We start from the raw sequence: 13,645 nt of genomic DNA, 5'->3' as shown, positions 1-13,645 counted from the left end.
TCAAGAAGGCATACGGCATGCTTGCCTTCATTGGCCGGGGCATTGAGTATAAGAATTGGCAAGTCATGTTGCAGCTGTATAGAACCTTAGTTAGGCCACACTTGGAGTATAGTGTTCAATTCTGGTCTCCACACTACCAGAAGGATGTGGAGGCTTTAGAGAGGATGCAGAAGAGATTTACCAGAATGTTGCCTGGTCTGGAGTGCATAAGCTATGAGGAGCGATTGAATAAACTCGGTTTGTTCTCACTGGAACGAAGGAGGTTGAGGGGCGACCTGATAGAGGTATACAAAATTATGAGGGGCATAGACAGAGTGGATAGTCAGAGGCTTTTCCCCAGTGTAGAGGGGTCAATTACTAGGGGGCATAGGTTTAAGGTGAGATGGCAAGGTTTAGAGTAGATGTACGAGGCAAGTTTTTTACGCAGAGGGTAGTGGGTGCCTGGAACTCACTACCGGAGGAGGTAGTGGAAGCAGGGACGATAGGGACATTTAAGGGGCATCTTGACAAATATATGAATAGGATGGGAATAGAAGGATACGGACCCAGGAAGTGTAGAAGATTGTAGTTTAGTCGGGCAGTATGGTCGGCACGGGCTTGGAGGGCCGAAGGGCCTGTTCCTGTGCTGTACATTTCTTTGTTCTTTGTTCTTTGTTTGTTCTTTCATTCTATCTAACTGTCTGTCTATCTATCAATTATCTATCTACCTTTCTATCCATCCATCTATCTATATGTCTTTCTACCTATCTCTCGCTCTCTCTCTCACACACACACAAACTGCACTCACACACGCGCACCCACAGGGACAGCGAAATTCTTGTTCTCTATCTATATCTATATCTATCTCTTCTCTCTCACACACAACCAACACTCACACACTCAGGATCAGAGACATCCCTGCTCTCTGTCTCCCTCACACAAATCACCAACTGACTATTAAGGTGCTGGAGAAACTCACACCTCAGCACCAATCCATTTGCAATTAACTCCGTTTTACAGATTAAAGCAACGACCAGCACTTTGTCTCCCGAATGTTAGTCTCATGATTATTGACAGTCACGATCTTCAACAGATCACTTTTGGTCAAAAGTTCTATTTCAGGACATGGCTCTGAGAAAAAGCAAACAGGAATGTGTCACTTCTCTAGGTTGATTCAAGCTTCCTCTTGTCTCTCAACGCAAGATTGCAGCAAATCAACAGAGTCTTAAAAATTATATTTCTCGTTATGTTTTTCAGTGGGAATGGCATCTCAGTCGGCAGCACAAGGTACGTTGAATTTTGAACGACTATTCGCAACCTTTTAAAGCAACGACATGATAGTCAATATTCATCATGAGCTTCACAGATGCCAATAATCTTTCTTAGTATCACAAGTAGACTTACATTAAAACTGTCACGACGTTACGTTCAAAAGCCCCTCGTCGTCAACCTCCAACGGCTTTTCGGCTACACGGAGGGAGAATTTAGATTGTCTTTCGCACCCTATGGGAGGAAACCGGAGCACCCGGAGGAATCCCAAGCAGACATGGGGTTATCGCACAGATGCCGCACAGAAAATGACATGCGCCAGGAATCGAACCCTTGTCCCTGGTGCTGTGAAGCAAGAGTGCTAACCATTGTGCTCACGTGCCAATCTATAGGTTGCGAGGCGGTAGATGTAGAACTCAGATGAGGAGGAACTACTTCTCACAGAGGATGGTAAACCTGTGGAACTCGCTGCCCCGGAGTGCGGTGGAATCTGAATCATTAAATGGTTTCGAGAAGCAAAATATGTAATTCTGATGAAAAATAAACGGGTTAAAGTGATATGGGAAATGGGTAGGTAGGTTAATTTGAGACCAGGAAGAGATCAGTAATGATCTGATTGAATTGTGGAGCAGGTTCACAGGGCTGAATTACGGACTTGCGGGAGCTTCCGGCCTCATCACGCTCTCGCTCTCGCTCAAGAAAAACTAGGCCAGTGAATAACGGAACAGGGCCAAAAAATTAATCGGCACCAATGCACTGAAGAGTTTGCTATGAAACCGGCACTCTCCCGTAGGCGAATTCAGGATTCAGCGGAGCGTGGTGTGAAGTCAATTATTAACACTTTTGCCCCATGTCCATACAATTAACGACAGCCATCGTTATCCAATAGCCTCCCGTCATTCAGCGGCTTCCCCAGCAATTGGTCACGCTGGCGCCGATTCGAACTCCTTTTTAACAACGTGGACAAGGCATAATGGCTACGGGGGTCTCCCAGGCCATCGGAGGTCCTTGATGGTCTGGGGAAGTGCAGAATGGCTCCGTCTACTGCCCCCGGAATGTTTTTATCCTGGCACTGCCCAGCTCGGCATTGCACCCTGGCAATGGCAAGGCCTCCCCAGGCGTGGGCCACCATGTGAGGGTGGGGGAGACATGGGGCTGGGGAAATTGTGTGTGGGGGGGGGAATCACTCGGGTAACATCGTGCCCACCCTTGGATCCTAACCCCATTCCGGGGACAACCCCCGACCTTGCCCGTCTGCCCCACCATAACCCCACATGGGCTGCGGAGGCCTTCGGCCGCGAAGCTGAAGGCAATCGCTCATAGGGGCGCGTTGCTTGGAGAGACAGGTAAAGGGTCAGGGGTCAGCCCGCAGTGCGGAAGAAAGTGTCAGAGGCATCGTAATGATTGTGCAAAAAGGTGTTTTAATGTGCTGTCCAATACTCCATTCCCGAGAGTGCCGACCCCAACCTTCGCGGCCCCAAAACCCACCCCCTTCCCACCCTCTACCTAACCCACACACCCCTACCTCTGTGCCTTCAGTGATCCTCAACGTGCTTTGCCTTCCCAGCTCTACCACTATATTTCGGTGTTTCCCCGGGATGCACAAAGCATACAAAGTGGCGAGGATTAGTGGGAAACCAAAGGATTGGGAAGCCTTTAAAAGCGAGCAGAGGAGAACGGAGAACTACAAAGCAATAAGCGTGGGGGGTTGGGGGGGGGGGGTGGGGGGGAAGATGAAGGACGAGTGAAAGCTAGCGAGTGATATAAAAGAAGATAGGAAGAGATTTTTAAAGATCTAAAAGGTAAGACATAGGCAAAAATAGACATTGGGCAACTAGAACGTGTGGTTGGAGAAGTAATACTAGGAAACAAAGAAATGTCAGACGAACTGAATGGTTACTTTGCATCTGCCTTCACGGTGGAAGACACCAGTGGGATGCCCAAGCTCCAGGAGATCCAGGGGCAGAGGTGAGTGCAGTGACCATTACAAAGGAGAAGGTTCTGGGGAAACTGAAAGGTCTGAAGGTGGATAAATCACCTGGACCGGATGGACTACACCCCATGGTCTGAAAAGAGATAGCTGAGGAAATTGTGGAGGCATTAGTGATGATTTTTCATAAATCACTGTAGGCAGGAATGGTCCCAGAAGACTGGACAGTTGCTAATGTAACACCCCTGTTTTAGAAGGGAGGGAGACAGAAGGAAAATTATAGGCCGGTTGGCCTGACTTCGGTCATTGGTAAGATTTTAGAGTCTGTTATTAAAGATGAGATCACGAAGCACTTGGAAGTGCATGGTAAAATAGGACTGAGTCAGCACAGCTTCGTCAAGGGGAGGTCGTGTCTGACAAATCTGTTAACTTTCTTTGAGGAGTTACCAAGCAAGTTAGACAAAGGAGAACCAGTGGACGTGATTTATTTAGATTTCCAAAAGGCCTTTGACAAGGTGCCGCATAGGAGACTGTTAAATAAGTGAAGAGCCCATGGTGTTAAGGGTAAGATCCTGTCATGGATAGAGGATTGGCTGACTGGCAGAAGGCAAAGAGTGGGGAAAAGGGGTCTTTTTCAGGATGGCAGCCGGTGACTAGTGGTGTTCCTCAGGGGTCTGTGCTGGGACCACAACTTTTCACAATATACATTAATGATCTGGAAGAAGGTACTGAAGGCACTGTTGCTAAGTTCGCAGATGATACAAAGATCTGTAGAGGGACAGGTAGTATTGAGGACGCAAGGGGGCTGCAGAAGGACTTCGCCAAGCTAGGAGAGTGGGCAATGAAGTAGCAAATGAAATACAATGTGGAAAAGTGTGAGGTTATGCACTTTGGAAGGAGGAATCTAGGCACAGACTATTTTCAAAATGGGGAAATGATTCGGAAAGCAGAAGCACAAAGGGGCTTGGGAGTCCTTGTTCACGAGTCTCTTAAGGTTAATGTGCAAGTTCAGTCGGCAGTTAGGAAGGCAAATGCAGTGTTAACATTCATGTCAAGAGGGCGAGAATACAAGACCAGGGATGTACTTCTGAGGCTGTATGAGGCTCTGGTCAGACCCCATTTGGAGTATTGTGAGCAGTTTTGGCTCGGTATCTAAGGAATGGTGTGCTGGCCTTGGAAAGGGTCCAGAGGAGGTTCACAAGAATGATCCGTGGAATGAAGAGCTTGTCGTATGACGAACGTTTGAGGACTCTCGGTCTGTACTCGTTGGAGCTTAGAAGCATCTTATTGATACATACAAGATACTGCGAGGCCTGGATTAAGTCCGCTGCTCATATGAGGAGTGTTTGAGGACTCTGGGTCTGTACTCGATGGAGTTTAGACGTTCGAGGGGCTGGGAGGGGGGATCTTATTGAAACTTACAGGACAGTGTGAGACCTGGATAGCGTGGACGTGGAGAGAATGTTTCCACTTGTAGGAAAAACTAGAAGCAGAGGACACCATCTCAGACTAAAGGGGCGATCCTTTAAAACAGATGAGGAGGAATTTTTTCAGCCAGAGGGTGGTGAATCTGTGGAACTCTTCCCCGCAGAAGGCTGTGGAGGCCAATTCACTGAGTGTCTTTAAGACCGAGATAGATAGGTTCTTGGTCAATAAAGGAATCAGCGGTTATGGGGAGAAGGCAGGAGAATGGGATCGAGAAAAATATCAGCCGTGATTGAATGGCGGAGCAGACTCGATGGGCCGAGTGGCCTGTCTGCTCCTATGTCTTATGGTCTTATGCTTAGCTGATCCGTGGCCTTCGGTGTGGCTGGAGGGCGTCATCTAGAGGTGCTGGGGCAGGAGGGCAGCGGCTCACCTGTCGACAACACATTCAGAGCCGTGCCCCCTATCCCGCGTGTAGACGTCAAGACACGGTCTCATCAGAAGGGTGCAACTTAGTTGTGTTAGTGGTCACCGTCTCCAGTCCATGTGACGGGCCCCGGTTGGCACTCAGCGCCCCCTTCTCCCGGTCGGTGCCCACTGCCACCCCTGGTGGCTCTCCACATCCGTGTCACTGCTCTCGGCTATGCTCCTCAGAAACTGGGACACATCGCCCAGTAACCGGGCCATGTTCGGCAGTGCCTGAGCCATGCTGACCTGCGACTGGGACAAGCTCAGCAGCAACTCGGCCATTCCCACCTGAGAGCAGGACATGTCCCGTAGAAGCCCATCAAGGGGCCTCTGATGACCTGGGAGACCCCGTCCCTGATGCCATTCCGCCTGCTCCACGTTTTAGAAAGGAGAATGAATCGGAGCCACCGTGAGCACTTCCTGGAGACGCCTCAGAATGACAGGAGGCCGATGGATAAACGGTGGCTGGCATTATTCCTTTGGAAATGGGGTTTAAGTTGTGACAACTGCTTGCTCAGCAGGCTCTGGCGACATCCTGACTTTGTCTATGGGAGCTGGGCAGTTGCATCGCAAACAGTTTGGTGTCTGGCCCGGATCTCGGTTTTGACCTCTCCCGCTGTTCACTGGCCTCATTTTGGGGAGGCAACAGCGTAACGAGGCTGGAAGATCATGCCCAGAATATTATACATGTGCACTACTCCTAACTTCATTGCTTTTTTTTGATCTCTCTCCATGCCTCAACTAATAATAATAATTGTTAGTAGTGTCACAAGCTGTCTTACCTTAACATTGCAACAGAATCATTCGATTTACAGTGCAGAAGGAGGTCATTTAGCCCATGGAGTCTGCACCGGCTGTTGGAAAGAGCACCCTATTTAAGCCCACACCTCCATCAGATCCCCCTAAACCAGTAACCCAACCTAACATTTCTGGACACGACGGGCAATATAGCATGGCCAATGTACCTAACCTGCACACCTTTGCACTTTGGGAGGAAACGAGATCATACGGAGGAATCCCACGCAGTCATGGGGAGAGAAAATGCAATCTCCATTCAGCCATTTACCCGAGGCCGGTATTTATCGCGAGTCCCTGGATCTGTGCGACAGCAGTGCTAACCACTGTGCCACCGTGCCACCCGACTGAAGCTACCGCAATGAAGATAATGCTAAAATCCCCTGGCCAACACATTTCGGCGCCTGTTCGGGGACACAGAGGGAGAATTCAGTATGTCCATTTCACATACCAGCATATTTTGGGGGTTTGTGGGAAGAAACCGGAGCGTCCGGAGGAAACCCACGCAGACACGGGGAGAACGTGCAGACTCCGCACAGCCAGTGACCCAGCGGGGAATCGAACCCGGCTCCCAGGCGCTGTGAAGCAACATGATAACTGCAGCCACTGTGCCGTCCTATTATCTATTTGTAAATTCCTCTGGACCCAGAACGCCAGGGATATAAACATTCCTCTAACTCTTCTTTCTTGTGCATCTTGTGCATCATTGCTTCATCGTTCTGAGTTTAACTTTAGTTCCATTGGTCATTCTCCTTGGAATGTGCCCTTTGAAACTTTTTCACTTTTATCAAGTTGCCTAATACCTCCATAGAAATTACACTCACAAAGCTGCACACATTCCGATAGAACACACACAATCATTGAATCTCAGACACACACATGGCGTGACTGGGCACGCCATCCACCAACTTCAAAGTCCATTCCGTCCATCATGGACAGACAGTGACAGGAACGCATACAATGTGAAGTAAAGTGCACAGGAAGAACCCACCAGAGCTCCTCCACCAGCATCTTCCCAACACACGACTTCTACCGTCTAGAATTGCATGGACAGCAAATGGATGGGCACACAGTCATTTACCAGAAACCCATCCTCACTTGGATCTATATCGGCGTTCCCTCGCTGTCGCTGGGTCGAAATTCTGGAACGCCCTCACTAACATCGCTGTGGGTCGACCTACTCCACACGGATTGCAGCCGTTCAAGAAGATGATACACCTCCATTTTCTCTTCGACAATTCGTACTTGCCCAAAGAAATGCTAACCCACGTCCCATGAAAGAATTTATTTTAAAATCTGAAGTCATATCCAGGTCATATTTATTCAAGGTCCCCATGAAGTGCTGTGGTACACTTTTTAATTGCATTTCAGGAAGTATTAAATGCTTGTGTTGAAGGCACTGCTGTTGATTACACAAGAACCATCTCGAGTTGACGTGGTCATGTCAGTGAGTTGACATCCCATCACCAGTTGAGGCTGTGCAGCCTTCTCCTTTCTCGTGTGTGGACAGGAAGCTTCTGAGTTACAGATCTGTCTTTCTCTTGTGTCATGAAGCATTCTCCGAAAGTTACCCTGCAATAGTTGGAATAGGTCAATTAAAAATCCAGAGGAGACCGAACAAAACATTTACTGCAAAGTTTTCATTCACAAGATGTGGGCGCACAGGTAGCACGGTAGCACAGTGGTTAGCACTGTGGCTTCACAACGCCAGGGTCTCAAGTTCGTCCTCCACGGGGTCACTGTCTGTGCGGAGTCTGCACCTTCTCCCCGTGTGTGCGTGGGTTTCCTCCGGGTGCTCAGGTTTCCTCCCACGGTCCAAAGACGTGCAGGTTAGGTGCATTGGCCATGTTAAATTACGCTTAGTGGCCAAAAAGGTGAGGAGGGGTTATTGGGTTAAGGGAATAGGGTTGAAGTGAGCGCTTATGTGGATTGCTGCAGACTCGATGGGCTGAATGGCCTCCTTCTGCACTCTATGTTCCATGTTCTGTGTTCTAATGATGGCATCAACAGCTTTTGCCAATCACTGGGAATGTGTGGCATTGTTGATAATTTTAAACAGCAGTTTCGAGCCAGAAACATACTGTGTGTCTGCAGTAAAAAGAACTTTATGGGGCCAGAACCGAAATCTTTCTGTCCTCACTGGCTGCAGGTGAGGCCCCAGAGGACTGGAAAAACCTATTGTTGTTCTTTTGTTCATGAAGGGTAGCAAGATTAATCCAGGAAATTACAGGCCGGTTTGCCTTCCGTCAGAAGTAGCGAAATTCTTGCTGTGGATTCTCCGAGACAGGATTTGCTCCAATTTCTAAACAAGTGGACGTATGAGCGAGAGGCTGCATGGTTTTGTGAAGTCACACGGGGTCAGAGGTGAGCTGATGAGGTGGATACAGAACTGGCTCGGTCACAGACGACAGACAGTAGCAAAGGAAGGGTGCTTTACTGAATTTCTCTAATCCTGGTCGTTTGTGCGTCCCCCATATGCATTGCTTCATCGTTCTGAGTTTAACCTTCTGTTCCCTCGGCCGTTTTCCCTGGAATGCCCCCGAAAACCTTTTCCACTTTCTATCATGTTTCCCAATCCCTCTATAAAAATAACACACGCAAAGCTTCACACATTCCGGTGCAACACTCACTCTCTCCCACACACACACATGTGTAGTAGTCGGCACCCCATCCACCACCTTCAACGTTTTTTCCTCCACCATCGGCACACGGTGGCGGGACCACGTAAATTCTGAAAAAAGTGGACTCAAAGAAACCACCAAGCTCCTTCGCCAAAACCTTGCAAACACACGTCTTCTACGAGAACTGCACGGGCAGGATGGGGACACAAGCATTTGCTACAAATCCACATTCACGTGGATCTATATCGGCTGTTACTTCGCTGCAGCTGGGTGAAAGTTTGGAACTCCCTCACTAACAGCACTGTGGATGTGCCTACTCCACACGGACAACAGCCGTTCTAGAAGGTGGTACACCTCCATATTCTCATGGACAATTAGAAATGGCCAATTAACATGCTTGCTCACGTCCCATTAATGCATTTTTCAAAAACCTGAATTCATATCCAAGTTATATTTATTCAAAGTCCCCATCAAGTGCTGGGGTACATTTTTAATTGCATTGAAGGCGGTTTTAAATGCTTATGTTGGAGCTACTGCTGATGATTGTACAACAGCCATCTCGAGTTGACGCGGTCATGTCAGTGAGTTCAGTTCCCATCAGCAAACACCAGTTGAGGCTGTGTAGACGTCTCCTTTCTCTTGTGTGGTCAGGAAGCTTCTGAATTGCAGGTCTGTCTTTCTCTTGTGTCATGAAGAATTCTCCAAACGTAATGCTGCAATAGTCAGGAAAGGTCAATCAAAAATCCAGAGGAGACCGAACAAATCAGATAGTGCGATTTTGTCGTTGACAGGATGTGGGCGGAATTGATGGCATCAGCATTTGTTGTCAATCCCTGGAACTGAGTGGCATTGTGGGCCACTATTAACAGCAGTTCAGAGCCAATCACAATGCTGCGTGTCTGCAGCAAAAAGTCAGCCTGGCAGTTTTAGAGGGGAGGTTACCTTCGGGCCTCAGTGCACCAAATATATATTTGCAACAAAGCTCTGAGATTATCTGGGTCACATTGAGATCAAAAAGGAGGAGGTGTTGGGCGTCTTGAAAAACGTTCAGGTAGGTAAGTCCCCACGGCCTGATGGGATCTCCCCAGGAACCTGAGGGAGGCAAGGTAGGAAACTTTCTGAGGCCCTGTCTGAATATTTGTACTTTTCCCTGGCTGCAGATGAGTCCCCAGAGGACTGGAGAATAGCGAATGCTGTTCCTTTGTTTAAGAGGTGCAGCAAGAATAATCCAAGAAATTATGGGCCAGTGACATCCACGTCTGGTAGGGAATCTTTTGGAAAGGATTCTTCCAGACAGGATTCACTCCCATTTATGAAGCGAGTTAAGCAGAGGCAGCATGGTTTTGTGAAGCGGAAGTCATGTCTCACTAACTTGATCGAGTTTTTCGAGAAGTGACGAAGATGATTGGTTTAGGGAGGGTCGAAGATGTTGTCTACATGGACATTAGTAAAGCCTCTGGAAAGGTCACTCAGGGCAGACTGGCGCAGAGGAGTGAAGTCGCACGGGTTCAGAGGTGAGCTGGTCAGGTGTATACAGAACTGGCTCGGTCATAAAAGACAGAGGGAAGCAGTGGAAGATGCACATCTAAATGGTGGGCTGTGACGAGTGGTGTTCCGCATGTTGGGACCTTTACTGTTTGTAGTATAAATAAATGATTTAGAGGAACAGTTAACTGGTCTCATCAGCAAATTTGCGGAAGACGCAACGTTTGGTGGGATTGCGGATAGCGATGAGCAGCATGGTGTATATCGGTTTTGGGGGAGGGATGACAGATGGAGTTAAATCGGGATATATGTGAGGTGATGCATTTGGAATGTCTAATTCCTTGGGAAATAACAGTAAATGGTAGAACCCTTAGGACAGACAGATGTATCTGGGTGTACAGGCCCAACGTCACGGAAAATGCAACACAGGTGGAGAAGGTAGTTAAGAAGGCATACAGCATGCTTGTGTTCAACGGCCGGGACACTGAGTATAAACATAGGCAAGTCGTGCTGCAGTCGCATAGAAGCTTAGTAGGCCAAGCTTGGAATATAGGTTTCAATTCTGTCGCCATACTACCAGAAGGACGTGGAGGCTTTGGCGAGGTATAGAAGAGTTTTACCAGGACGCTCCCTGGTATGGAGGGCATTACAAAGAACAAAGAAATGTACAGCACAGGAACAGGCCCTTCGGCCCTCCAAGCCCCGTGCCGTCCATGCTGCCCGACTAAACTACAATCTTCTACACTTCCTGGGTCCGTATCCCTCTATTCCCATCCTATTCATGTATTTGTCAAGATGCCTCTTAAATGTCCCTATCGTCCCTGCTTCCACCACCTCCTCCGGCAGCGAGTTCCAGGCACCCACTACCCTCTTCGTAAAAAACTTGCCTCGTACATCTACTCTAAACCTTGCCCCTCTCACCTTAAACCTATGCCCCCTAGTAATTGACCCCTCTACCCCGGGGAAAAGCCTCTGACTATCCAATTAGCTATGAGGTTGGATAAACTCAGTTTGTTCTCACTGGAATGATGGAGGTCGAGGGTCGACCTGGTAGAAATCTACAAAATTATGAGGGGCATGGACAGCGTGGATAGTCAGAAGTTTTTTTCGAAGTGTGGAAGAGTCAGATACTAGGGGACATAGGTATAAAGTGCAAGGGGCAACATTTTGAAAGGTGAGCGAGGGAAGGTGTTTTTGCACAGTTGTGCCTGGAACTATCTGCCGAAGGGGACGGAAGCAGGTACGATAGTGACTTTTAAAAATACATGAATGGGATGGTAATAGAGGGCGACGGACCCCGGAAATACAGAAGGTTTCAGGTTAGATGGACAGCATGGTTGGCGCAGGTGGGTCATTAATCTGTGAAATTCTCTTTCGGACAAGGGCGTGGATGCAGCGTCATTGAATATATCCAAGGCTGAGATCTGCAACTTATTTTACGAGACAAGGGATTCAAAGGTTAATCGGCTGGACTGGGAAGGGTGGGGGTAGTCAGGATCAGATACGAATAGATCAGGAATGATCTTATTGAATGGCGTAATAGGATTATATTGGCCTGCTGCTGAGCTGCAGTTTCCTATGTTTCTCAGTCTGTGGGGAGTAAACAAAGGTGGATTGCAAAGTGGGTCTCGAACTCTCATATTCCCCATCCATTCTGCCGGTTAGATTAGAATTGTCCCCTTGGTGAAGTTTGATCTACCTCGCATTGATTACAGGAAAATCTACCACAGGTATCATTCTGCCTAGCGCTGATTTCATCTGTGTGAAATCACTAAGGATCTCACCTTCGGTGCATTTTAAAAAATATATGTATTTAGCGCCTAGCCCACAATGTAAGAGTCAACCACATGGTGATGACCATCATGTAGGCCAGCCTAGGTAATGACAGTGGAAGTTCAGGCGCAGTAACTCTGTGGTTAGGGAGGGCAGATTTAGCACTTATGCCGGAGTCCAGGGTTCAATTCAAGCCTTGAGTAACTGTTGGGTTGGAGTTTGCACATTCTCCCCGTGTGTGCGTGGGTTTCCTCCGGGTGCTCCGGTTTCCTCCCACAGACCAAATAGGTGCAGGTTAGGTGGATTGACCATGATAAATTGCCCCTTACTGTCCTATTGTTCAGGGGGGTTATTGGCCTATGGGGATGGTGTGGTGCTGTGGGCCTAGGTAGTGTGCACTTTCATCCCCATGATGCAGACTCGAATAGCCTCCTTCTGCACTATAGGAATTATATTAACCTGTCCATGTTTGGACACTAAGGGGCAATTGAACATGGCCAATCCAACTGACCTGTGGGAGGAAACGGGAGCACCGGGAGGAAACCCACGCAGGCAGTCATCCTGCCAGAATCGAACCCTGGTCCTCGACACTGTAAGGCAGTAGTGCTAACGTCTGCGCCACCCATCCACCCACCGTCCAGGGCCAGTTCTCAGCCACGATAACACATGAACTAAACCCACGTATCAATGTCTATTATTACTTCAGACGCTGTCCTGTTTTTTAGTGGTGCTAATCAACTGGGCTATTTTGACATTGATCACCGTAACTAGAAGACAGTTGGCAATCTGTTGGTTAAATAAATCGTTTTGAATAATTGCTTTTAAACTTCATTTTGGGGTTAAACTCAAAACAGATGATACAGCGCGTGAATTGGATGGGATTTGAGGTATGCTAGTGTGTGTATCCAGTTACCACTGTAAGACCCCAGTCTCACCATTCCTTTTGAAGATAAATACTCAGTTCATATCACCTTGTGCTAACAGCAATGACCCGGATTGACTAACATCTCTATTTGCGCAATAATGAAGTAACAGACATCGTGTTCGGTGATTGTTGCTTGTCTGAATCGAAAGTCACTATTTGGGGCCGGTGTGGTGAACGTTAGTGAATGGACAACACACACTTCTATCGATTGACAGACTTAAATGTCCTCCTTGTTTTCCATTGGCCTCCACAGGTGAGACCACAGCACCGGTCCTGACAATGGAACCACCATGGGTGAGATTCCTGACTGGTGACAGAATCGTTCTCACATGCGATGCTGGAAGGCGTTCTCTCTCCAAGAATTATATATGGCATAAAAGTGATCGGGGTGACAGACCTGGGGAGGAAAGTTATACCATCATGAATGCTTCAAAGAACGATACTGGAGTGTATAAATGTAAAACCACAACAGATTCATCTGGTCCCAGCACCCCCTACAGCAACACCATTCACGTGAACATCACTGGTAAGTTAAGTTGCTCTCACTTTTACATCCGAACTTTTTATCAATTAACAATTGAATGGAGGAACTGTTCTGAAAAACTTTTGAAATTGGTGTCTGACAAAATATACCGACGAGGTGAATCCATCCCCTCCAATGTTGCTTCTTTGACAAGTGCAAGTTGAGATATCGTCGTCGATGATTAATCCCAGAAGGGAAGTCAACAGTAACTGGGGCGAAATTCTCCCCCAACGGCGGGATGCCCGCCGACTGGCGCCAAAGCTGGCGCAAATCAGACGGGCATCGCGCCGGCAAAAAGGTGCGGAAGTCTCCGCATCTTTGGCGGCCTAGCCCCAACATTGAGGGGCTAGGCCGACGCCGGAGGGATTTCCGCCCCGCCAGCTGGCGGAAATGGCGTTTGTTGCCCCGCCAGCTGGCGCGGAAATGCGGCGCATGCGCGGGAGCGTCAGCGG

At 48.2% G+C, this 13,645-nt stretch overlaps 1 protein-coding gene across 2 annotated transcripts in view; it reads left to right on the top strand.

Annotated features, from left to right (window-relative positions):
• Positions 1-13,645, top strand: part of LOC140405772 (Fc receptor-like protein 5) — a 79,264-nt gene that overhangs the window by 19,961 nt on the left and 45,658 nt on the right. For both annotated transcript variants that reach the window (XM_072494206.1, XM_072494208.1), the window contains exons 2-3: positions 1,237-1,266; positions 12,924-13,196. In XM_072494206.1, the coding sequence (XP_072350307.1) occupies positions 1,237-1,266; positions 12,924-13,196 (303 nt within the window). The remainder of the gene's footprint in view (positions 1-1,236; positions 1,267-12,923; positions 13,197-13,645) is intronic.

This window comes from Scyliorhinus torazame, unplaced genomic scaffold (genome assembly GCF_047496885.1).
Source record: "Scyliorhinus torazame isolate Kashiwa2021f unplaced genomic scaffold, sScyTor2.1 scaffold_211, whole genome shotgun sequence".
Taxonomy (NCBI): domain Eukaryota; kingdom Metazoa; phylum Chordata; class Chondrichthyes; order Carcharhiniformes; family Scyliorhinidae; genus Scyliorhinus; species Scyliorhinus torazame.
The sequence above is the reverse complement of the archived record's forward strand: the minus strand, read 5'-3'. Positions and strand labels throughout refer to the sequence as shown.